We start from the raw sequence: 24936 nt of genomic DNA, 5'->3' as shown, positions 1-24936 counted from the left end.
CAAATACATATACATATATATCCTTTTTTAAAACATATTTTCCTTTATTACTTTCCAACCCCACCACCCCTTCCCTAATTGGAGTAAACTAGTGAACAACAATGATTAGGCCTCTACTTCCAGCTTATACATACTATATACATTTGATGGACACAGTCAATTTTACAATAATTCTATTTTGTTTGTTTTTTTCTCCTGAACTTCCTCTACCCTCAACCTCTCTGATCATTTTCATGATGTCCATCCGGTTTGCTTCTATATGCCATATCTTTCTAACTGTGCTCTTTCACAAAAGTTCTTAACCTATAACCTATATACTTATTATGGACACAGTATGTTTTACATTAGTTATCTTGTTGTTATTAGTCCCATCCTTCAGCTCCATTCAACACCTCCCATCTATCTCTTAACACCATCCATATAGGATTTCTATTTGCCATATATATTTCAACCGTACTGTGATGTTTTACAAAAGTTCTGAACCTTTCGATTCTCATTGTTTCTACAGATTGTACATTGAAAATAAACATTTTTGCTAAAAGTATTATTATATTATTGATCGATTGACTATGACTTTTCAGATCACCCAGTAGTGCTATCTGCAGGGTTAGCTCCAGGTAAATATTGCAATCATTGCAATGCTTTTGGGGGACGTAGAGCAAAACAGAGAGAGTCTGATCTTTCCATAAAGGGGTCATAATAGTTTGTGGGCCAAACCGTTCAGACGCTACGGACGTTTTCGTGAGAAGAACGATTTTCGGGATGTCTCATGGTCTGACAAACACCACTCTAGCTCGGTCACCTTTCACCAAAGATGCAGAAGTCTTACATAGCGGATGCAGTTGATTGAGATGCAGCCCATGCCAAAAAAAAACGGATATCTCTATCTTAAACTGACAGATTTTGATGGAGATTTTTGTATTATGCTAACGGGGCCGCGGACATCGACTCTAGGGGGTTAAGGGTTAGTCAGGACCTTACCCCAGGGTTAGGGGTTAAGGGTTAGGGGTTAAGGGTTAGTCAGGACCTTACCCCAGGGTTAGGGGTTAAGGGTTAGTCAGAACCTTACCCCAGGGTTAGGGGTTAAGGGTTAGTCAGGACCTTACCCCAGGGTTAGGGGTTAAGGGTTAGGGGTTAAGGGTTAGTCAGGACCTTACCCCAGGGTTAGGGGTTAAGGGTTAGTCAGGTCCTTACCCCAGGGTTAGGGGTTAAGGGTTAGTCAGGTCCTTACCCCAGGGTTAGGGGTTAAGGGTTAGTCAGGTCCTTACCCCAGGCTTAGGGGTTAAGGGTTAGGGGTTAAGGGTTAGTCAGGTCCTTACCCCAGGGTTAGGGGTTAAGGGTTAGTCAGGTCCTTACCCCAGGGTTAGGGGTTAAGGGTTAGTCAGGTCCTTACCCCAGGGTTAGGGGTTAAGGGTTAGTCAGGTCCTTACCCCAGGCTTAGGGGTTAAGGGTTAGGGGTTAAGGGTTAGTCAGGTCCTTACCCCAGGGTTAGGGGTTAAGGGTTAGGGGTTAAGGGTTAGTCAGGTCCTTACCCCAGGGTTAGGGGTTAAGGGTTAGTCAGGTCCTTACCCCAGGGTTAGGGGTTAAGGGTTAGTCAGGTCCTTACCCCAGGGTTAGGGGTTAAGGGTTAGTCAGGTCCTTACCCCAGGGTTAGGGGTTAAGGGTTAGTCAGGTCCTTACCCCAGGGTTAGGGGTTAAGGGTTAGTCAGGTCCTTACCCCAGGGTTCCAGAACAGCTCAGCAAACACCACCAGAGCAGCAGAGTGCAGGGTGAGGCCCATGTTAGCTGCAGTGATAGAGAGCACTGCTACACAGCTCTGGTCAGTGAACTGGAACCGGTCACAGAGCTGCTGCCGATCTGATGACGGGGTGGATCCATCTATACGGATGTAGTCGATACCCTGAAATAACACCAACAACAAAAACCCTCTTGGCATAAAGACAATCAGGTTTTTTTTGGCACTATTTACATGTGTGTGTGTGTATGTGTATGTGCCTGTGTGTGTGTGTCTGTGTATGTGCCTGTGTGTGTCCGTGTATGTGCCTGTGTGTGTGTGTCTGTGTGTCTGTGTATGTGCCTGTGTATGTGCCTGTGTGTGTGTGTCCGTGTATGTGCCTGTGTGTGTGTGTCCGTGTATGTGCCTGTGTGTGTGTGTCCGTGTATGTGCCTGTGTGTGTGTGTCCGTGTATGTGCCTGTGTGTGTCTGTGTATGTGCCTGTGTGTGTGTGTCTGTGTATGTGCCTGTGTGTGTCTGTGTATGTGCCTGTGTGTGTGTGAATGTGAGTGTGTGTATATCCATGTGGACAAACACCTGCCCGGCATCAGCTTCAGGCAAACCGGCATTAGCTGTAACAACACTGCCCCTCGGTGTCATTCAAACTTACTTTTTTGTTATGTTTTATTTTGACTTAATTTTTGACTTTTATCTTTGACCGTCATTCTATCCCCCGCCCAGCAACTCCACTCCCACTTGTCTCCAGTTCCACATCCCAACCCTCAGCTTCCCTCAGCCCATCCCACCTATCTCTCCATCCCAACCCTCAGCCTCCCTCAGCCCATCCCACCTATCTCTCCATCCCAACCCTCAGCTTCCCTCAGCCCATCCCACCTATCTCTCCATCCCAACCCTCAGCTTCCCTCAGCCCATCCCACCTATCTCTCCATCCCAACCCTCAGCCTCCCTCAGCCCATCCCACCTATCTCTCCATCCCAACCCTCAGCTTCCCTCAGCCCATCCCACCTATCTCTCCATCCCAACCCTCAGCTTCCCTCAGCCCATCCCACCTATCTCTCCATCCCAACCCTCAGCTTCCCTCAGCCCATCCCACCTATCTCTCCATCCCAACCCTCAGCTTCCCTCAGCCCATCCCACCTATCTCTCCATCCCAACCCTCAGCTTCCCTCAGCCCATCCCACCTATCTCTCCATCCCAACCCTCAGCTTCCCTCAGCCCATCCCACCTATCTCTCCATCCCACCCCTCAGCCTCCCTCAGCCCATCCCAACCCTCAGCCTCCCTCAGCCCATCCCACCCCTCAGCCTCCCTCAGCCCATCCCACCCCTCAGCCTCCCTCAGCCCATCCCACCCCTCAGCCTCCCTCAGCCCATCCCACCTATCTCTCCATCCCACCCCTCAGCCTCCCTCAGCCCATCCCACCCCTCAGCCTCCCTCAGCCCATCCCACCTATCTCTCCATCCCACCCCTCAGCTTCCCTCAGCCCATCCCAACCCTCAGCTTCCCTCAGCCCATCCCAACCCTCAGCCTCCCTCAGCCCATCCCACCTATCTCTGCTCGCTACCCTCTTCAGATCTCTACTCCCCATATATCTTTCAGATATGCTGTGATGTTTAACATACAATTTCAATCTATCTAAATCGAACAGAATCCACAGATTGCGAGTTGAAGATAAATACTTTTACTAAGAGTATTAGTATATTAGTAATTGACTGACCCGGTCTCTCCAGATCTCCCAACAGTACTATTTCTAGGGTCAATTTTAGATTAATGTTATACATATTTAGTTATCCCTGAACCTGAGACCAGAAGCAGGCTACCTGAGGGCAATACCAGAACAAATGGTCTATTGATTCTGTATCCTCACAACAAAATCTGCAGAGCTTCGATGATTGTATGCCCCAAATATTCAACATTTTGTTGGTGGCAAGAATTCTATACAATCATTTTAGCTGAAAAGCACGAAGTCTTGAATCTTGCGTCGTTTTATATATCAACTCATACACCCTGTACCATGGAATCGGTACATCAAAAATCTCTTCCCAACTATTTTGCAATCTGTATGGCACAGCTGCCAACATCCTGGTCCTCAAATGAAACCATTATTTCCTATTTATGCTATTTTTGTTCCTCCGTCGTGTTTTAAATATTTACAAAAAAAAGCAAGTCATCTACCTAAAGATACACTAAAACCCCTCGTCCCTCTTCCAGGAGTCATGACAAGTCTGTACTGATTTCAATATTCACTAGAAAAGTGAGTCATCTAACCCAACGTGTTAATCTTTGGCCTGTTCATCCTGTTCTCCTCACCTTCTCTCCCAGCCCCTTGGTGATGGAGTCCAGGACCAGCTTGTGATGAGCAAACACCAGGAATTTCTCTCTTCCGCACTCTAACAAGTCCATGATGTACTCCCTGAATAACAGAAACAAAACAGAACTGCCGTGTCTACAACAGCATGCTCTCAGAAGTGTACCCTCAACGTGTGGTAAACGCTTTCAAACTCACATGATCGCTTTAATCTTGGCCTCAGCTGTGTGGTTAAAGAAAACCAGCAGAGCCTCCTTTATCTTCTGAAATGAAAAAAATAAAAAAACCCAACAGAAGATAAGAGATGAGTGTGTTTAACAAGACTTAATGTGAGCCAATTCACACAACAAGTTCAAACTGTAGGAACATTACCAATGGAATGCTCTAGAAACAACTCTCTTTTTCATTTAGTTTAATCTAGAGGTTGTCTAAATGTATGAGCTCTTCCCCTGTCCTCACGTTGTTGTTGTGTTGCCCCTTGGCCAGTTCCTTGGCTGCGGCTGACAGAGCTGCCTTGGTGCGGGTGTTGATACCGTCTGTGGTCACCGTGACAACCTTGCGTTGCTTGGCAGGAAGCTGAGAGAGGACCTCGGACTTGAGACGGCGTAGCATTAGACTCTTCTCCAACACCAGCTTCAGTTCTCCTAGGTTACTGGAGCCAGAGTAGTCCCAACCCCACGGCAGCTAGCAGGAGAACCAAAAAGTTATATGGTAATTATTTACAGCATTTTCCAATGGAAAGAAGTGTTGAATTTAGGGCTGTCCCAGACTAAAAAATAATCTTGGTTGACCAAGAGTAGTCGGTTCTTTTTAAAACGTGTATTTTTCCATATATTGACATCCTATGTGGTTTAATCAAATCAACTATATGCACTGAGCTTGTCTGATGCACAGAAACCCACTCTGATAATCAAATCAACTATATGCACTGAGCTTGTCTGATGCACAGAAACCCACTCTAACTAATGGCTACAGGGGAGTCCGACAACAATTGATTTGATTGGGCCGGGCTCAGACTTGCTGCACTGCATTTTAAAAAATGACAGCGAGTGACTGTGGCATTAAGTCATTCTGCTGCCGCCACTGCATTGGTCTCAACACCAACATGCTGGTTAACTTTACTGTTATGCACATAGCAACATGGTCTACATAGCAACATGGTCTACATAGCAACATGGTCTACATAGCAACATGGTCTACATAGCAACATGGTCTAGGAAAAGGAACCAATTCAAATGCGCATTGATGTGTTTCAGAACCGTGGACAGCGACCGCTATCCAACGCGGGAGAAAGCGCATTTGTTATAAAACAATATTATTTCCACCAACCTTTTGAGTCAAGAGCACTTTGAGTCAAAATGCAAGCAGAGATCTACCACTGAGATTTTTTTTTTAACATGACAGAAAGCGTAAGCCTATGCAACATTAACCATTTAAAAACAGTTCTGTAGTAATGAGGTTTGTTCAGTAGGCTATAGGCCCAGTACATTAACACTGCAGATTGGCTACGCTTGAATTGACTTGCCAATGTTGTTCTTCTCAGACCATTTAGAAATTATATTTTACAAATGTAGGTATATGATCACATTGGCAATTTACTGTATATTCACTGAACAAAAATATAAACGCAACATGCAACGATTTCAAAGCTTTTCCTGAGTTACAGCTCATAAGGAAATCAGTCAATTGAAATAAATTCATTAGGCCCTAATCTATGGATTTCACATGACTGTGAAAACAGATATGCATCTGTTAGTCACAGATACCTTACAAAAAAGGTAGGGGTGTGGATCAGAAAACCAGTCAGTATCTGGTGTGACCACCATTTGTGCGACACATCTCCTTCGCATAGAGTTGATCAGGCTGTTGATTGTGGCCTGTGGAATGTTGTCCCACTCCTCTTCAATGGCTGTGCGAAGTTGCTGGATATTGGTTGGAACTGGAACACGCTGTCGTACACGTCGATTCAGAGCATCCCAAACATGCTCAATGGGTGACATGTTTGGTGAGTATGCAGGCCATGGAAGAACTGGGACATTTTCAGCATCCAGGAATTGTGTACAGATCCTTGCGACATGCGGCCGTTCATTATCATGCTGAAACATGAGGTGATGGCGGCGGATGAATGGCACGACAATGGGCCTCAGGATCTCATCACGGTATCTCTACGCATTCAAATTGCCATCATTACATTTCCAATTGTGTTCGTTGTCCGTAGCTCATGCCTGCCCGTACCATAACCCAAATGGTTTGCATAGTCAACTTACACACAGCTCTGATACACACACTTACCCCACCAGACATGCCACCAGGGGTCTTTTCACAGTCCCCAAATCCAGACCAATTCAAGAAAGCGTACAGTATTATATAGAGCCATTATTTCATGGAACTCCGTTCCATCTCATATTGCTCAAGTAAACAGGAAACCTGGTTTCAACAGATAAACACCTCACGGCACAACGCCTCTCCCCTATTTGACCTAGATAGTTTGTGTGTATGTATTGATATGTAGGCTACATGTGCCGTTTATAAATTGATGTAGTTCTGTTCTTGAGCTGTTCTTGTCTATTAATGTTCTGTAATATGTCATGTTTTATGTGGACAACAGGAAGAGTAGCTGCTGCTAGATCCTGGTTCGATACCGGGCTGTATAGTAGCCGGCCGCGACCGGGAGACCCATGAGGCCCAGCGTCGTCCGGGTTAGGGGAGGGTTTGGCCGGCCGGGATGTCCTTGTCCCATCGCGCTGTAGCGACTCCTGTGGCGGGCCGGGCGCCTGCACGCTGACACGGTCGGCAGGTGTATATTGTTTCCTCTGACACATTGGTGCTGCTGGCTTCCTGTTTAAGCGATCAGTGTGTCAAGAAGCAGTGCGGCTTGGCGGGGTTGTGTTTGAGGATGCACGGCTCTCGACCTTCGCATCTCCCGAGTCCGTACGGGAGTTGCAGCGATGGGAGAAGACTAACTACCAATTGGATATGACGAGTAAACATAGTAACATGGTCTAGGAAAAGGCACTGATGTGTTTCAGAACCGTGGACAGCGACCACTATCCAACGCGGGAGGAAGCGCATTTGTTATAAAATAATATACTTTTTTATTAGTGTTGCACCATTGTTCTTATGTAATATAACAATATACAATTTCAGTATCTCATGTCTCAGCGTGATGGACTGTGCCATCCCCACGGCCTCCACAATGGATCAGTCCACTCAGACAGGTGTCTTGTACACCATGACATTTTATTTTCTGCTACTTGTCGACTTAAGAAATCTTGGTTGACCAACAGCGTATCGACCAAACAATCGACCTGTCGACTAAACAGCCCTAGATGAATTCATCATGAATTGGATCTATTCAAATCCCAGCCAATTATACATACAAATACAACAAATAGCTGCACATATAAACCACTGGGAACCTGAGGGGAGCCAGGTTTAGGCTGAACTTACAGTCCTCTACTGCCTGTAGAGTGGTAACAGGCGGGTCTAGAGCCTGTAGAGTGGTAACAGGCGGGTCTAGAGCCTGTAGAGTGGTGACAGGCGGGTCTAGAGCCTGTAGAGTGGTGACAGGCGGGTCTAGAGCCTGTAGAGTGGTGACAGGCGGGTCTAGAGCCTGTAGAGTGGTAACAGGCGGGTCTAGAGCCTGTAGAGTGGTAACAGGCGGGTCTAGAGCCTGTAGAGTGGTAACAGGCGGGTCTAGAGCCTGTAGAGTGGTAACAGGCGGGTCTAGAGCCTGTAGAGTGGTAACAGGCGGGTCTAGAGCCTGTAGAGTGGTAACAGGCGGGTCTAGAGCCTGTAGAGTGGTAACAGGCGGGTCTAGAGCCTGTAGAGTGGTAACAGGCGGGTCTAGAGCCTGTAGAGTGGTAACAGGCGGGTCTAGAGCCTGTAGAGTAGTAACAGGCGGGTCTAGAGCCTGTAGAGTGGTAACAGGCGGGTCTAGAGCCTGTAGAGTAGTAACAGGCGGGTCTACAGCCTGTAGAGTAACAGGCGGGTCTAGAGCCTGTAGAGTAACAGGCGGGTCTAGGATAATGTACTGTAGGCTAAACTTACCTGTCTGGCATTGCAGTATCTGGTCCCAAAGTCATGGAAGCGGGGGAACAGGGAGGGCTTGACAGCCAGGATCTGACTGTAGAGCTCTGAGGGTCTGGACATGGCAGGAGTCCCCGACAGCAGGATCACACGCTTAGCTACCTGAGATTGAGAACATAGAACAACAATCTTAGTGTTGTCACGGTCTCCAGTCAGCTATCTAACTAATCCAACAGTCTTTGCTGACTGGAGACAGTGACAACACACTAATGAGAACACAGTCCAACCCAACAGTCTTAGAGATCAAATGAAAACTTCACTATTACGTTTGTTACATTGTTACATAGAATATGTACATTTGTAGCCTAAATTCCAAGGATCCTAAGAGTAAAGAGAATCATCATCACCTTGAGCAGTGGCAAGGCAGACTTAAAGCGGGCAGTCTTCATGTTCTTCAGAAAGTGGGACTCATCCATGATGAGGACATTGAAGGGGTTAGCTGCCTGCTTCTTGTCCATCCTGCTCAGTAGATCATAGCTGATGATGTTGACCAGACCACCCCTCAGGTTGTCTTTCCCTTTGACAATCACATTGATACTGTCGGGCTGCACAGATGGCAGCCACCGCCTGAACGCCTGGAGAGGAGGGGAGATACCCGCTGTGAACAATGGCATCCTGTAGAGTTGACATATGTGCCCACTGGATGCTTAGCAGATTGTCTAAACAAAACACAGCCCAACAAAGGCTTTCAGGTTTTAGTGTAGGACCAATGACAGGTGCAGTAAAAAACAATTACTATAACTTAGACCATATTTCTGAGTCTACCTTTAATTCATATTTTCTCAACATCATTTAAAAATGGGTTACTATGTAAGCGTCCATATATACTCAGTTTATTAGGTACACCAATCTAGTACTGGGTCGGACCCCCCTTTGCCTCCAGAACAGCCTAAATTCTTCGGGGCATGGATTCTACAAGGTGTGGCATTCAAACGTTGCTCAATTGGTATCAAGGGACCTAACGTGTGCCAGGAAAACATTCCCCACACCATTACACCACCGCCACCAGCCTGTTCCGTTGGCACCAGGCAGGATGGGGCCCATGGACTCATGCTGCTTACGCCAGATCCTGACTCTGCCATCAGCATGACGCAACAGGAGCCGGGATTCGTAGGACCAGGCGATGTTTTTCCACTCCTCAATTGTCCAGTGTTGTTGACCGCGTGCCCACTGGAGCCGCTGATGGAGGAGTGGAACCTGGTGTGGTCGTCTGCTGCAAGGACCAACGAGTTGTGTGTTCCCGAGATGCCGTTCTGCACACCACTGTTGTACTGCGCCGTTATTTGTCTGTTTGTGGGCCGCCTGTTAGCTTGCACAATACTTGCCATTCTCCTTCGAACCTCTCTCATCAACGAGTTGTTTTCGCCCACAGGACGGCCGCTGACTGGATGTTTTTTGTTTGTCGCTCCATTCTCAGTAAACCCTGGAAGCCCAGGAGGTCAGCCGTTTCTGAGATACTGGAACTGACGGTCATACCACGTTAAAAGTTGCTTAGGCCACTCATTGTTCCCATTCTAATGTTCAATCGAACAGTAACTGAATGCCTCGATGCCTGTCTGCCTGCTTTATATAGCAAGCCACGGCCACGTGACTCACTGTCTGTAGGAGCGATCCATTTTGGTGAACGTGGTGTCCCGGAGTGTATGGTTCCTCCTTGACGATCATTAAGGTTAACATTGCGACGTCCATGTTTTTGAAAGAGGCCAATCATGCAGAGAAAGACACCATTTAAATCTATTCTAGCTATAACCACATTCAATGGCCCTTAAGTTTCAAACCGACTGCTGTGGCTTTATCTTAAACTAGTTACCCCAGTTACCACTCCAATGCTATATATATATATATATATATATATAGAGCACGTCTGGGAGGAACAGTAGAGGTAACAACAGCAACATATGGACACTTCTGGCGGTCTAAGACCTTCCTCTTTGATTGCAAACCTGATGCGGCAATTAAATGAGAACTAGCCCCCTGCTCCAATTCGACAGTACCCCTTACACTACAAGGGTATATTTTAGAACCACTAACATACACCCTGATGGAGCAGAACAGATCAGAACCATGAGGGATAACAAGAGACCAGTCAGAGTGATGAATAGGACAAAGGACTGATGGAGACCAACTTTCATTTAATTGCAGGTGAAGCAAATAATTGACAGATAAAACCCTATTCCATACAGACACATTTCAGTTGAATGCACTCAGTTATACAACTTACTAGGTACCCTCCTTTCCCTGTCCTTTAATAAACAGAACACCCCCCTTTCCCTGTCCTTTAATAAACAGAACACCCCCTTTCCCTGTCCTTTAATAAACAGAACACCCCCCTTTCCCTGTCCTTTAATAAACAGAACACCCCCCTTTCCCTGTCCTTTAATAAACAGAACACCCCCCTTTCACTGTCCTTTAATAAACAGAACACCCCCCTTTCCCTGTCCTTTAATAAACAGAACACCCCCCTTTCCCTGTCCTTTAATAAACAGAACACCCCCCTTTCCCTGTCCTTTAATAAACAGAACACCCCCCTTTCCCTGTCCTTTAATAAACAGAACACCCTCCTTTCCCTGTCCCTTAATAAACAGAACACCCCCCTTTCCCTGTCCTTTAATAAACAGAACACCCTCCTTTCCCTGTCCCTTAATAAACAGAACACCCCCCTTTCCCTGTCCTTTAATAAACAGAACACCCTCCTTTCCCTGTCCCTTAATAAACAGAACACCCCCCTTTCCCTGTCCTTTAATAAACAGAACACCCCCCTTTCCCTGTCCTTTAATAAACAGAACACCCTCCTTTCCCTGTCCTTTAATAAACAGAACACCCTCCTTTCCAGCCTCTGGTGTTGCATGCCCAAATATGACCTGTTTAATTTCCTGGGTGCACTCGAGACAAAGAAAATGCTTCTTGCAATTCAATATTGCAGTGTTTCTTCTTGAAGATAAATGACCTAACGAAGCTACAGGACTACACAAAGGAATTAGACTGCTTGAATCATTCACAGCACTTCGAAACAAAGGACTTAGCTAATAACAACCCACTTTGTTCTCCTTAATTAAAACCCCTCCAGATTCCACTAACACTAATGTGTAAAGAATAGCAATATACAGTTGAAGTCGGATGTTTACATACACCTTAGCCAAATACATTTAAACTCTGTTTTTCACAATTCCTGACATTTAATCCTAGTAAAAATTCCCTGTCTTAGGTCAGTTAGGATCACCACTTTATTTTAAGAATGTGAAATAATAGTAGAGAGAATGATTTATTTCAGCTTTTATTTATTACATCACATTCCCAGTGGGTCAGAAGTTTACATTCACTCAATTAGTATTTGGTAGCATTGCCTTTAAATTGTTTAACTTGGGTCAAACGTTTCAGGTAGCCTTCCACAAGCTTCCCACAATAAATTGGGTGAATTTTGGCCCATTCCTCCTGACAGAGCTGGTGTAACTGAGTCAGGTTTGTAGGCCTCCTTGCTCGCACATGCCTTTTCAGTTATGCCCACACATTTTCTATAGGATTGAGGTCAGGGCTTTGTGATGGCCACTCCAATACCTTGACTTTGTTGTCCTTAAGCCATTTTGCCACAACTTTGGAAGTATGCTTGGGTCATTGTCCATTTGGAAGACCCATTTGCGACCAAGCTTTAACTTCCTGACTAATGTCTTGAGATGTTGCTTCAATATATCCACATAATTTTCCTTCCTCATGATGCCATCTATTTTGTGAGTGCACCAGTCCCTCCTGCAGCAAAGCACCCCCACAGCATGATGCTGCCACCCCCGTGCTTCACGGTTGGGATAGTGTTCTTTGGCTTGCAAGCAACCCCCTTTTTCCTGCAAACATAACGATGGTCATTATGGCCAAACAGTTCTATTTATGTTTCATCAGACCAGAGGACATTTCTCCAAAAAGTACGATCTTTGTCCCCATGTGCAGTTGCAAACCGTAGTCTGGCTTTTTTATGGCGGTTTTGGAGCAGTGGCTTCTTCCTTGCTGAGCGGCCTTTCAGGTTATGTCGATATAGGACTCGTTTTACTGTGGATATAGATAATTTTGTACCCGTTTCCTCCAGCATCTTCACAAGGTCCTTTGCTGTTGTTCTGGGATTGATTTGCACTTTTCGCACCAAAGTACGTTCATCTCTAGGAGACAGAACGCGTCTCCTTTCTGAGCGGTATGACGGCTGCGTGGTCCCATGGTGTTTATACTTGCGTACTATTGTTTGTACAGATGAACGTGGTACCTTCAGGCATTTGGAAATTGCTCCCAAGGATGAACCAGACTTGTGGAGGTCTACAATTTTCTTCTGAGGTCTTGGCTGATTTCTTTTGATTTTCCCATGATGTCAAGCAAAGAGGCACTGAGTTTGAAGGTAGGCCTTGAAATACATCCACAGGTACACCTCCAATTGACTCAAATTATGTAAATTAGCCTATCAGAAGCTTCTAAAGCCATGACATAATTTCCTGGAATTTTCCAAGCTGTTTAAAGGCACAGTCAACTTAGTGTATGTAAACTTCTGACCCACTGGAATTGTGATACAGTGAAATATAAGTGAAATAATCTGTCTGTAAACAATTGTTGGAAAAATTACTTGTGTCATGCACAAAGTAGATGTCCTAACCGACTTGCCAAAACTATACTTTGTTAACAAGAAATGTGTGGAGTGGTTGAAAAACTTGTTTTAATAACACCAACCTAAGTGTATGTAAACTTCCGACTTCAACTGTATACCCCTGGACATGATTGACAGTGTCTATTGAATTCATGGACAACAGGAATGGCAGTTTGTCCCCTAAACAGAAAGAACAGAACCGATCCATCAAGAACCATCAGGGGAAATACAAAACTAACTTTGTATTCCTCAATAATATACCACTCCATGACCTTTATTGGCACTGAGGAAATTACACAATTTATCATTTTAATAAATACCATAGTCTAGACCTATAGCTAATAAGATAATAATAATACCAACGTATATAGTTAATAATAGATGCAAGTCTTTAGCTAACTTCACAACAGATGTGGTTGTACCTCAGCCCAGGTGAATCTGACCGAAGAGGGGGCCACCACTAATAGAGGCCACTCTTTCCTGTAGTAGGCAGCTATGCAGATGGCCTGAACTGTCTTCCCCAGACCCATGTCATCCGCCAGGAGGAGGCGGCCATCTTTGGACACCGCAAAGCTGGAGGAGACAACCAAGGTTTAATACAACTGCATACAAACAGACCATTAATCAAGAACCATCAAACTCTGTATTCCTGGCGAGACAACCAAGGTTTAATACAAACAGACTGATTATCACAATATAAAACATCCTTTTTGGCTATTGCGAAGAAGAACCAGATACATAAGAGTTGAATTCATTAGGCACAAAACGAAGGAGAAAAAAAACGGAAACGTGGGATTGGAAATGTCCAATATGAAACGCTCATTTCTGCTTTCCGTTGCTAAACGTTTTGCTATGGTGTGCCCTAATGAATAACACCCATTTGTATGGTAATGTTAACAGTGAGAATAACACCTACTTGACACCGTCTCTCTGGAAGGGCATGAGACTACGTGTCAATGAGGGGTCGATGGAGGACAGGTCAGCTTCAGGAACCTCTGATGGCCACGTCTGGCTGCCTTCAAACAGGGCAGAGAACGCCTGGACCACAACCCTAGGGAGAGGCTCAATCTCTACTGATGGAATGGTACCAAGAGCATCCACTGGGAAGTAGGACACGGAATATTGAGTCACACAGAGCATAGAACATTCACTGAAAATAGAACACAAAACATTCACTGAATATAGAACATTCACTGAATATAGAACAGAACATTCACTGAATATAGAACAGAACATTCACTGAATATAGAACAGAACATTCACTGAACATAGAACAGAACATTCACTGAACATAGAACAGAATATTCACTGAATATAGAACACAGAACAGTCACTGAATATAGAACACAGAACAGTCACTGAATATAGAACACAGAACAGTCACTGAATATAGAACACAGAACAGTCACTGAATATAGAACACAGAACATTCACTGAATACAGAACGCAGAGACGCAGAACATTCAGCAGAGAAGGCTAGAGGACACATGACCATGAAGTGTCTAACCAATGACTACAACAGGATAATACTCACTAAGTCTTTTATAATCCTCAAGCAAGAAGCTCCACTTCCTTGTCTTCATATCTTAACAGAAGAGACAATATATAATATTACAAAGAGCTATCCAAAACTTCATACTGATGAATATATGAAAATAAAATAATACGCTTGAAAACTATTGAAAATGAACAAACAGCTCTGGGGCCGTGACGGTCATGAAATTCTGTCAGCCGGTTATTGTCATGCAAATGCAAGTATCACGGTAATTGATCGTTAATAAAAAAATAACATAAATATGTTTAACAGCTCTTATGCTCCATGCCATAGGCTAGTTAATTTAGCAGACAAGATATGCTTATAAGTCCCGTACCATTATTTATATTATTTTAAGAAGAATATAATTGAACTTAGCTGAATAAAATAGAAAGGATATTTTTCCCATTCCGGAGCGACTGCATAAAAATGTATGCACACATGACTAAGTCGCTTTGGATAAAAGCGTCTGCTAAATGGCATATTATTATTATTATTATGATGAAGTGGCTATGTTGAGCGTAAAAGTGATCATTTGAAACAGGTCCTATATGCTAGATTTAGAGTTATTTGGCTAATTTGAATGTGAATGACACAAACCTTAGAATGTCTTAAAAATCTAAACATGTGGGCTGCATGATGCGACTACAGGCTATTGACTATTTAAAAGCCGCAACACTCTGTTCCTTGCCTCAGGCCCTTTTCTCTCATCAAGTGATCATTTTCTCTATTTCATCTTTACTAATATGTTTCGATTTAGAATGACCCATTATCAAACAGGTAGGAACATGGGCACTGGAATAGCGAATGGAGGCCGCTTTCCTGCAGTTGAAATCATGCTGGTTAGGCTACTCTGGTTTTATAGAGGAGCAGCTGATAAAATATATAGTAGCAGCTGGGATCCTCCTTTTTTTTAGCAGCAACCATCAAAACTGATTTCACTCAGGATTGAAACGTCTGGGCTTATAAGAACACTTATTTCACTTCACACATCAACCACTGTTTGAGGAGCATGCAGCCTCTCGCTGCGCGGCAGGTGATATTCCGCCCAAACTCCGTATGCCACGGGCTCTCCAACCCTGTTCCTCCAGCTACCCAGTACTCTGTATGCCATGGGCTCTCCAACCCTGTTCCTCCAGCTACCCAGTGCTTAATTTGGGAAACCAAGTGAAATCTGTTTGGGAACATCGATAGTAACATGTTTTCACAACGAAACATATTTAATTAAAACGGTTGACAGCCCCTCCCTCTCTGCGCGCTGGAGAAAGGAATGAAGGCGAGAAGGGAGGAGATGGAAACTCACTGTGGTGAGATATTCTGTAGCTTAAGGTAATGTGTCAGCCTATGAAATACAAATTCACTATAATTCTCTGTAAGTCGCCCTGCACAATCAATGAACCAACAGCATCGCCTAGGCCTATAGAAGGTTTGGAGCGTAGCATTAGGTAACCAGTCCATCCAGGATTCATAATAATACAGGCCACACTCAAAGGCCATTACTAGAATTAGTTTAATTTTGAAGTATTGGCTAGACCAATTAAGTACCAAAGACAACTTAAATCTTTATATTTTTGTTATAATTTTTTACCAACGAGTTAAATTGTAATAATCTACTACCAACGCATGTCCAGTGTATAAGAGGATATTACCGTGACTCAACGGTCAGGTGGAATTTGACTGCGGGTGTGGCGGTAATACGGTCACCGCAACAGCCCTAAACAGGTTCCACTTACCATAGTTCTTGGACGGCATCTGTTTGAAAGCAGCGATGACGTCAACATGGTACCCAACGTCGACCTCGAAGCGTGATCGTGACACCAGGGTGGCGTGGCCCTGTACGGTGGCCCCTGGTCTCTGCCAGCCACTACACAGCTTCAGCAGGGCCGCCGGCGCAGGAGCGTCACGGGACCGGCTAGACGCCGCCGCCGCCGCCACGGCAATACCCCCCATCCCCTCCAGAGGTTTCAGACATACACAGGAGATGGAGCCTGCCTCCTCCACTACAACAGGAAATACATGGCCTTTTTTTAGACAGCCCCAAATGGCACCCTACTCCGTATACAGCGCACTACTTTTGACCAGAGCCCTGTAGGGAAGAGAGTGTCATTTGGGAAAAAGACAACATCTTTTCTTGACCGATACATTTGATTATCTTCTCAAAGTATCCGAGGCCTCATACTTAGCTGACGATGGTCCTCAAGACTGAAGTTCCACATCTTTGTAGCAGGGTCTGTTGGCGATACAAGAAGACATAGAAAACAAGTGTGGGTAATCTAAGGGTAAGGAATAGAAAGGAAATAGTTATTGCACTTTGTAGAGCTGTATTTCCCCTTTCAACCGGACAATCACCAGGATGAATTGAAATGCATCCATTAAAACTCACCATAGTTCCGAGAAGGGATGTTTTTGAACACAGCAATCAGCTCAGCATGGTAGCTGACTTCCACTCTGAAACGCTCCTCTGAGTGAGAGACACATTTTCCTCTGACTGTGACGGCAGGGGTCTTCGCAGGTACAGAATTGCTGATGTCAGTACTGCTGGAGGAAGGCTGCCGTCTCACTGCACTCTGGACAGATGGGGATGTGGCTCCATGTTTGGTTCCTTGTTTATAGAAACTACCAGTGGCACTTCCAGAACTGGAAGACAGACCAGGAGAAGAGGTCTTTGGATGAGGTGTAGAAACACAGAAACTGCCAGTTGCACTTGTAGAAGAAGGAGATGGACCAGGTAACACTGCTGTCTTTGGCTGTGGGGGTTTGAACACAGGTGGGCTTCCTCTGGTAAACACATCTAACCCTTTCAAGGAATGTTGTCCCTTTGGGAGAGGTAGTGGGTCTATTACTTTCACCTGAGGAGACAAACACAAAAACAGTACATTAGAAACCAAAAACAAATATAACTGTACAAAACATCAAGCTATCACTCCTCACCTGTTTAGTGGCAGTATTGGAGACTGGTGAATTCTGTCCAGACTTGTCCCTTGGCCTAGAAAACAACTGGTTAGGTCTCCTGTCTTGACCCTGTGGGACATAATTCTGAGGCACAGTATTATGCGTTGGTCCTGTTCGGGGAGTTGAATTAGAAGGTGTCCCTCTTGGAACAGCTAGACCAGAGTGAGTGCTAGTGCCTTGCCGAGGGCCACTGGCTGGGTTGTTGAGGACCGATATTGGGGTCTGGTTGCCTTGCTGAGGGCCACTGGCTGGGTTGTTGAGGACCGATATTGGGGTCTGGTTGCCTTGCCGAGGGCCACTGGCTGGGTTGTTGAGGACTGATATTGGGGTCTGGTTGCCTTGCTGAGGGCCACTGGCTGGGTTGTTGAGGACTGATATTGGCGTCTGGTTGTTTGACTGATCAGCATGTCTCTGCGCTCTAATCGCTAAAGCTCTCTGTCTGTTCTCCTCGATCTTCCGCTGCTGCTCTGCCGTCAAAGAGCTAGACATGGTTCATTATTACCGAGCTAGATAGCCTGCTTATTCGCTTGCTAGTTAGTTACGCTGGTTGTAGCTAGCTAGCTAGCTAACGTTAGCTATGTTTTAGCAAGCTATCTAGCTAGCTAACAAGTCGGCAAAGTTAACAGCCCATATCGGCAAGCTTATTTATAAGCGAAATATGAATAGAAAAGTAGCGGAGTTAGCGCGCTATACCTCAATACGACGTACGCTAAAACAACAAAAGTAGAGGATCTTCGTAAGTATATTGATCCGTTTCTGGTTTGGGAGCTGCCGCCAAGGAAGTGAGAGTCCACAACAGGAAGTCACGTGGTGCAAATGTTAAGCGCTTTATTTTATGTTCCAACTTTTTGTTCATTCTTTCAATACCGTTAGTTGTTCAATAAGAAATAGGCACATGTTCAGTGATACTATATATACATTAGTATTTCATCCTGTTGATTCAGTGATACTATATATACATATCGGTCACATTTGTAGTATACGGAGTCATTCTCACATATCACAAAGCCAGATCCTGACTAGAATAGTGCTGTATATTTCCTACAGAAAATGTGGTGTGCTTGATAGCTTCTATTATTATTGAAGTATTTATGAATGTGAAATAAATTATACTAGTGGTAGTGTCTGCAGTAGTAATGGTAGTGACTGGTTATAGTTATAGTAATGGTAGTGACTGGTTATAGTTATAGTAGTGGTAGTGACTGGTTATAGTTATAGTAGTGGTAGTGACTGGTTATAGTTATAGTAGTGGTAGTGTCTGGTTATAGTTATAGTAGTGGTAGTGTCTGGTTATAGTTATAGTAGTGGTAGTGACTGGTTATAGTTATAGTAGTGGTAGTGACTGGTTATAGTTATAGTAGTGGTAGTGACTGGTTATAGTTATAGTAGTGGTAGTGTCTACAGTAGTAATGGTAGTGACTGGTTATAGTTATAGTAATGGTAGTGACTGGTTATAGTTATAGTAGTGGTAGTGACTGGTTATAGTTATAGTAGTGGTAGTGACTGGTTATAGTTATAGTAGTGGTAGTGACTGGTTATAGTTATAATAGTGGTAGTGACTGGTTATAGTTATAGTAGTGGTAGTGTCTGCAGTAGTAATGGTGGTGATTGGTTATAGTTATAGTAGTGGTAGTGACTGGTTATAGTTATAATAGTGGTAGTGACTGGTTATAGTTATAGTAGTGGTAGTGACTGGTTATAGTTATAATAGTGGTAGTGACTGGTTATAGTTATAGTAGTGGTAGTGTCTGCAGTAGTAATGGTGGTGATTGGTTATAGTTATAGTAGTGGTAGTGACTGGTTATAGTTATAGTAGTGGTAGTGTCTGGTTATAGTTATAGTAGTGGTAGTGTCTGGTTATAGTTATAGTAGTGGTAGTGACTGGTTATAGTTATAGTAGTGGTAGTGTCTGGTTATAGTTATAGTAGTGGTAGTGACTGGTTATAGTTATAGTAGTGGTAGTGACTGGTTATAGTTATAATAGTGGTAGTGACTGGTTATAGTTATAGTAGTGGTAGTGTCTGCAGTAGTAATGGTGGTGACTGGTTATAGTTATAGTAGTGGTAGTGACTGGTTATAGTTATAGTAGTGGTAGTGTCTACAGTAGTAATGGTAGTGACTGGTTATAGTTATAGTAGTGGTAGTGTCTGGTTATAGTTATAGTAGTGGTAGTGACTGGTTATAGTTATAGTAGTGGTAGTGACTGGTTATAGTTATAGTAGTGGTAGTGACTGGTTATAGTTATAATAGTGGTAGTGACTGGTTATAGTTATAGTAGTGGTAGTGTCTGCAGTAGTAATGGTGGTGACTGGTTATAGTTATAGTAGTGGTAGTGACTGGTTATAGTTATAGTAGTGGTAGTGTCTGGTTATAGTTATAGTAGTGGTAGTGTCTGGTTATAGTTATAGTAGTGGTAGTGACTGGTTATAGTTATAGTAGTGGTAGTGTCTGGTTATAGTTATAGTAGTGGTAGTGACTGGTTATAGTTATAGTAGTGGTAGTGACTGGTTATAGTTATAATAGTGGTAGTGACTGGTTATAGTTATAGTAGTGGTAGTGTCTGCAGTAGTAATGGTGGTGACTGGTTATAGTTATAGTAGTGGTAGTGACTGGTTATAGTTATAGTAGTGGTAGTGTCTGGTTATAGTTATAGTAGTGGTAGTGACTGGTTATAGTTATAGTAGTGGTAGTGACTGGTTATAGTTATAGTAGTGGTAGTGTCTGCAGTAGTAATGGTAGTGACTGGTTATAGTTATAGTAGTGGTAGTGACTGGTTATAGTTATAGTAGTGGTAGTGACTGGTTATAGTTATAGTAGAGGTAGTGTCTACAGTAGTAATGGTGGTGACTGGTTATAGTTATAGTAGTGGTAGTGACTGGTTATAGTTATAGTAGTGGTAGTGACTGGTTATAGTTATAGTAGTGGTAGTGACTGGTTATAGTTATAGTAGTGGTAGTGACTGGTTATAGTTATAGTAGTGGTAGTGACTGGTTATAGTTATAGTAGTGGTAGTGACTGGTTATAGTTATAGTAGTGGTAGTGACTGGTTATAGTTATAGTAGTGGTAGTGTCTGGTTATAGTTATAGTAGTGGTAGTGACTGGTTATAGTTATAGTAGTGGTAGTGTCTGCAGTAGTAATGGTGGTGACTGGTTATAGTTATAGTAGTGGTAGTGTCTGCAGTAGTAATGGTAGTGACTGGTTATAGTTATAGTAGTGGTAGTGACTGGTTATAGTTATAGTAGTGGTAGTGACTGGTTATAGTTATAGTAGTGGTAGTGACTGGTTATAGTAGTGGTAGTGACTGGTTATAGTTATAGTAGTGGTAGTGTCTACAGTAGTAATGGTAGTGACTGGTTATAGTTATAGTAGTGGTAGTGACTGGTTATAGTTATAGTAGTGGTAGTGACTGGTTATAGTTATAGTAGTGGTAGTGACTGGTTATAGTAGTGGTAGTGACTGGTTATAGTTATAGTAATGGTGGTGACTGGTTATAGTTATAGTAGTGGTAGTGACTGGTTATAGTAGTGGTAGTGACTGGTTATAGTTATAGTAATGGTGGTGACTGGTTATAGTTATAGTAGTGGTAGTGACTGGTTATAGTTATACTAGTGGTAGTGACTGGTTATAGTAGTGGTAGTGACTGGTTATAGTTATAGTAGTGGTAGTGACTGGTTATAGTTATAGTAGTGGTAGTGACTGGTTATAGTTATAGTAGTGGTAGTGACTGGTTATAGTTATAGTAATGGTAGTGACTGGTTATAGTTATACTAGTGGTAGTGACTGGTTATAGTTATAGTAGTGGTAGTGACTGGTTATAGTTATAGTAATGGTAGTGACTGGTTATAGTTATAGTAGTGGTAGTGACTGGTTATAGTTATAGTAATGGTAGTGACTGGTTATAGTTATAGTAGTGGTAGTGACTGGTTATAGTTATAGTAGTGGTAGTGTCTGCAGTAGTAATGGTAGTGACTGGTTATAGTTATAGTAATGGTAGTGACTGGTTATAGTTATAGTAGTGGTAGTGACTGGTTATAGTAGTGGTAGTGACTGGTTATAGTTATAGTAGTGGTAGTGACTGGTTATAGTTATAGTAGTGGTAGTGTCTGCAGTAGTAATGGTAGTGTCTGGTTATAGTTATAGTAGTGGTAGTGACTGGTTATAGTTATAGTAGTGGTAGTGACTGGTTATAGTTATAGTAATGGTAGTGACTGGTTATAGTTATAGTAGTGGTAGTGACTGGTTATAGTTATAGTAGTGGTAGTGACTGGTTATAGTTATAGTAGTGGTAGTGACTGCAGTAGTAATGGTGGTGACTGGTTATAGTTATAGTAGTGGTAGTGTCTGCAGTAGTAATGGTAGTGACTGGTTATAGTTATAGTAATGGTAGTGACTGGTTATAGTTATAGTAGTGGTAGTGACTGGTTATAGTTATAGTAGTGGTAGTGACTGGTTATAGTTATAGTAGTGGTAGTGTCTACAGTAGTAATGGTAGTGACTGGTTATAGTTATAGTAGTGGTAGTGACTGGTTATAGTTATAGTAGTGGTATTGACTGGTTATAGTTATAGTAGTGGTAGTGACTGGTTATAGTTATAGTAGTGGTAGTGACTGGTTAAAGTTATAGTAGTGGTAGTGTCTGTAGTAGTAATGGTAGTGACTGGTTATAGTTATACAAGTGGTAGTGACTGGTTATAGTTATAGTAGTGGTAGTGACTGGTTATAGTTATAGTAGTGGTAGTGTCTACAGTAGTAATGGTAGTGACTGGTTATAGTTATAGTAGTGGTAGTGTCTGCAGTAGTAATGGTAGTGACTGGTTATAGTTATAGTAGTGGTAGTGACTGGTTATAGTTATAGTAGTGGTAGTGACTGGTTATAGTTATAGTAGTGGTAGTGACTGGTTATAGTTATAGTAGTGGTAGTGACTGGTTATAGTTATAGTAGTGGTAGTGTCTACAGTAGTAATGGTAGTGACTGGTTATAGTTATAGTAGTGGTAGTGACTGGTTATAGTTATATTAGTGGTAGTGACTGGTTATAGTTATAGTAGTGGTAGTGTCTGTAGTAGTAATGGTAGTGACTGGTTATAGTTATACAAGTGGTAGTGACTGGTTATAGTTATAGTAGTGGTAGTGACTGGTTATAGTTATAGTAGTGGTAGTGTCTACAGTAGTAATGGTAGTGACTGGTTATAGTTATAGTAGTGGTAGTGTCTGCAGTAGTAATGGTAGTGACTGGTTATAGTTATAGTAGTGGTAGTGACTGGTTATAGTTATAGTAGTGGTAGTGACTGGTTATAGTTGTAGTAGTGGTAGTGACTGGTTATAGTTATAGTAGTGGTAGTGACTGGTTATAGTTATAGTAGTGGTAGTGTCTACAGTAGTAATGGTAGTGACTGGTTATAGTTATAGTAGTGGTAGTGTCTGCAGTAGTAATGGTAGTGACTGGTTATAGTTATAGTAGTGGTAGTGACTGGTTATAGTTATAGTAGTGGTAGTGACTGGTTATAGTTATAGTAGTGGTAGTGTCTGGTTAAAGTTATAGTAATGGTAGTGTCTACAATAGTAATGGTAGTGTCTGGTTATAGTAGTGGTAGTGACTGGTTATAGTAGTGGTAGTGACTGGTTATAGTTATAGTAGTGGTAGTGACTGGTTATAGTTATAGTAGTGGTAGTGACTGGTTATAGTTATAGTAGTGGTAGTGTCTACAGTAGTAATGGTAGTGACTGGTTATAGTTGTAGTAGTGGTAGTGACTGGTTATAGTTATAGTAGTGGTAGTGACTGGTTATAGTAGTGGTAGTGACTGGTTATAGTTATAGTAGTGGTAGTGTCTACAGTAGTAATGGTAGTGTCTGGTTATAGTTATAGTAGTGGTAGTGACTGGTTATAGTTATAGTAGTGGTGGTGACTGGTTATAGTTATAGTAGTGGTAGTGACTGGTTATAGTTATAGTAGTGGTAGTGACTGGTTATAGTTATAGTAGTGGTGGTGACTGGTTATAGTTATAGTAGTGATAGTGACTGGTTATAGTTATAGTAGTGGTAGTGACTGGTTATAGTTATAGTAGTGGTAGTGTCTGGTTATAGTTATAGTAGTGGTGGTGACTGGTTATAGTTATAGTAGTGGTAGTGACTGGTTATAGTTATAGTAGTGGTAGTGACTGGTTATAGTTATAGTAGTGGTGGTGACTGGTTATAGTTATAGTAGTGGTAGTGACTGGTTATAGTTATAGTAATGGTAGTGACTGGTTATAGTTATAGTAGTGGTGGTGACTGGTTATAGTTATAGTAGTGGTAGTGACTGGTTATAGTTATAGTAGTGGTGGTGACTGGTTATAGTTATAGTAGTGGTAGTGACTGGTTATAGTTATAGTAGTGGTAGTGACTGGTTATAGTTATAGTAGTGGTAGTGACTGGTTATAGTAGTGGTAGTGTCTACAGTAGTAATGGTAGTGACTGGTTATAGTTATAGTAGTGGTAGTGACTGGTTATAGTTATACTAGTGGTAGTGTCTGGTTATAGTTATAGTAATGGTAGTGACTGGTTATAGTAGTGGTAGTGACTACAGTAGTAATGGTATTGACTGGTTATAGTTATAATAGTGGAAGTGACTGGTTATAGTTATATTAGTGGTAGTGACTGGTTATAGTTATAGTAGTGGTAGTGTCTACAGTAGTAATGGTAGTGACTGGTTATAGTTATAGTAGTGGTAGTGACTGGTTATAGTTATAGTAGTGGTAGTGACTGGTTATAGTTATAGTAGTGGTAGTGACTGGTTATAGTTATAGTAGTGGTAGTGACTGGTTATAGTTATAGTAGTGGTAGTGACTGGTTATAGTTATAATAGTGGTAGTGTCTACAGTAGTAATGGTAGTGACTGGTTATAGTTATAGTAGTGGTAGTGACTGGTTATAGTTATAGTAGTGGTAGTGACTGGTTATAGTTATAGTAGTGGTAGTAACTGGTTATAGTTATAGTAGTGGTAGTGACTGGTTATAGTTATAGTAGTGGTAGTGACTGGTTATAGTTATAGTAGTGGTAGTGTCTGCAGTAGTAATGGTAGTGACTGGTTATAGTTATAGCAGTGGTAGTGTCTGCAGTAGTAATGGTAGTGACTGGTTATAGTTATAGTAGTGGTAGTGACTGGTTATAGTTATAGTAGTGGTAGTGACTGGTTATAGTTATAATAGTGGTAGTGTCTACAGTGGTAATGGTAGTGACTGGTTATAGTTATAGTAGTGGTAGTGACTGGTTATAGTTATAGTAGTGGTAGTGACTGGTTATAGTTATAGTAGTGGTAGTGACTGGTTATAGTTATAATAGTGGTAGTGTCTGCAGTAGTAATGGTAGTGACTGGTTATAGTTATAGTAGTGGTAGTGACTGGTTATAGTTATAGTAGTGGTAGTGACTGGTTATAGTTATAATAGTGGTAGTGTCTACAGTAGTAATGGTAGTGACTGGTTATAGTTATAGTAGTGGTAGTGACTGGTTATAGTTATAGTAGTGGTAGTGACTGGTTATAGTTATAGTAGTGGTAGTGACTGGTTATAGTTATAATAGTGGTAGTGTCTGCAGTGATAATGGTAGTGACTGGTTATAGTTATAGTAGTGGTAGTGTCTACAGTAGTAATGGTAGTGACTGGTTATAGTTATAGTAATGGTAGTGACTGGTTATAGTTATAGTAGTGGTAGTGACTAGTTA

At 42.6% G+C, this 24936-nt stretch overlaps 1 protein-coding gene across 2 annotated transcripts in view; it reads right to left on the bottom strand.

Moving 5' to 3' along the window:
• Nucleotides 1-18019, bottom strand: part of LOC311116493 (SWI/SNF-related matrix-associated actin-dependent regulator of chromatin subfamily A-like protein 1) — a 31574-nt gene extending 13555 nt beyond the window's left edge. Inside the window, exons 1-13 of one of the 2 annotated variants that reach the window (XM_084191571.1) lie at nucleotides 17215-18011; nucleotides 16667-17132; nucleotides 16463-16513; nucleotides 16017-16283; nucleotides 14284-14334; nucleotides 13666-13849; nucleotides 13172-13322; nucleotides 8479-8706; nucleotides 8093-8233; nucleotides 4502-4726; nucleotides 4241-4305; nucleotides 4045-4147; nucleotides 1718-1900 (exon numbers count right to left, since the gene is read on the bottom strand). In XM_084191571.1, the coding sequence (XP_084047697.1) occupies nucleotides 1718-1900; nucleotides 4045-4147; nucleotides 4241-4305; nucleotides 4502-4726; nucleotides 8093-8233; nucleotides 8479-8706; nucleotides 13172-13322; nucleotides 13666-13849; nucleotides 14284-14334; nucleotides 16017-16283; nucleotides 16463-16513; nucleotides 16667-17132; nucleotides 17215-17724 (2625 nt within the window). In that variant the 5' untranslated portion in view covers nucleotides 17725-18011. Of the gene's footprint in view, nucleotides 1-1717; nucleotides 1901-4044; nucleotides 4148-4240; nucleotides 4306-4501; nucleotides 4727-8092; nucleotides 8234-8478; nucleotides 8707-13171; nucleotides 13323-13665; nucleotides 13850-14283; nucleotides 14335-16016; nucleotides 16284-16462; nucleotides 16514-16666; nucleotides 17133-17214 lie in introns of both variants that reach the window. The other variant, XM_084191572.1, reaches the window with a different exon arrangement.
• Between the last annotated feature and the right edge of the window lie 6917 nt (nucleotides 18020-24936).

The sequence above is a fragment of the Coregonus lavaretus genome (genome assembly GCF_964263955.1).
Source record: "Coregonus lavaretus genome assembly, contig: HAP1_SCAFFOLD_261, whole genome shotgun sequence".
NCBI lineage: Eukaryota > Metazoa > Chordata > Actinopteri > Salmoniformes > Salmonidae > Coregonus > Coregonus lavaretus.
The sequence above is the reverse complement of the archived record's forward strand: the minus strand, read 5'-3'. Positions and strand labels throughout refer to the sequence as shown.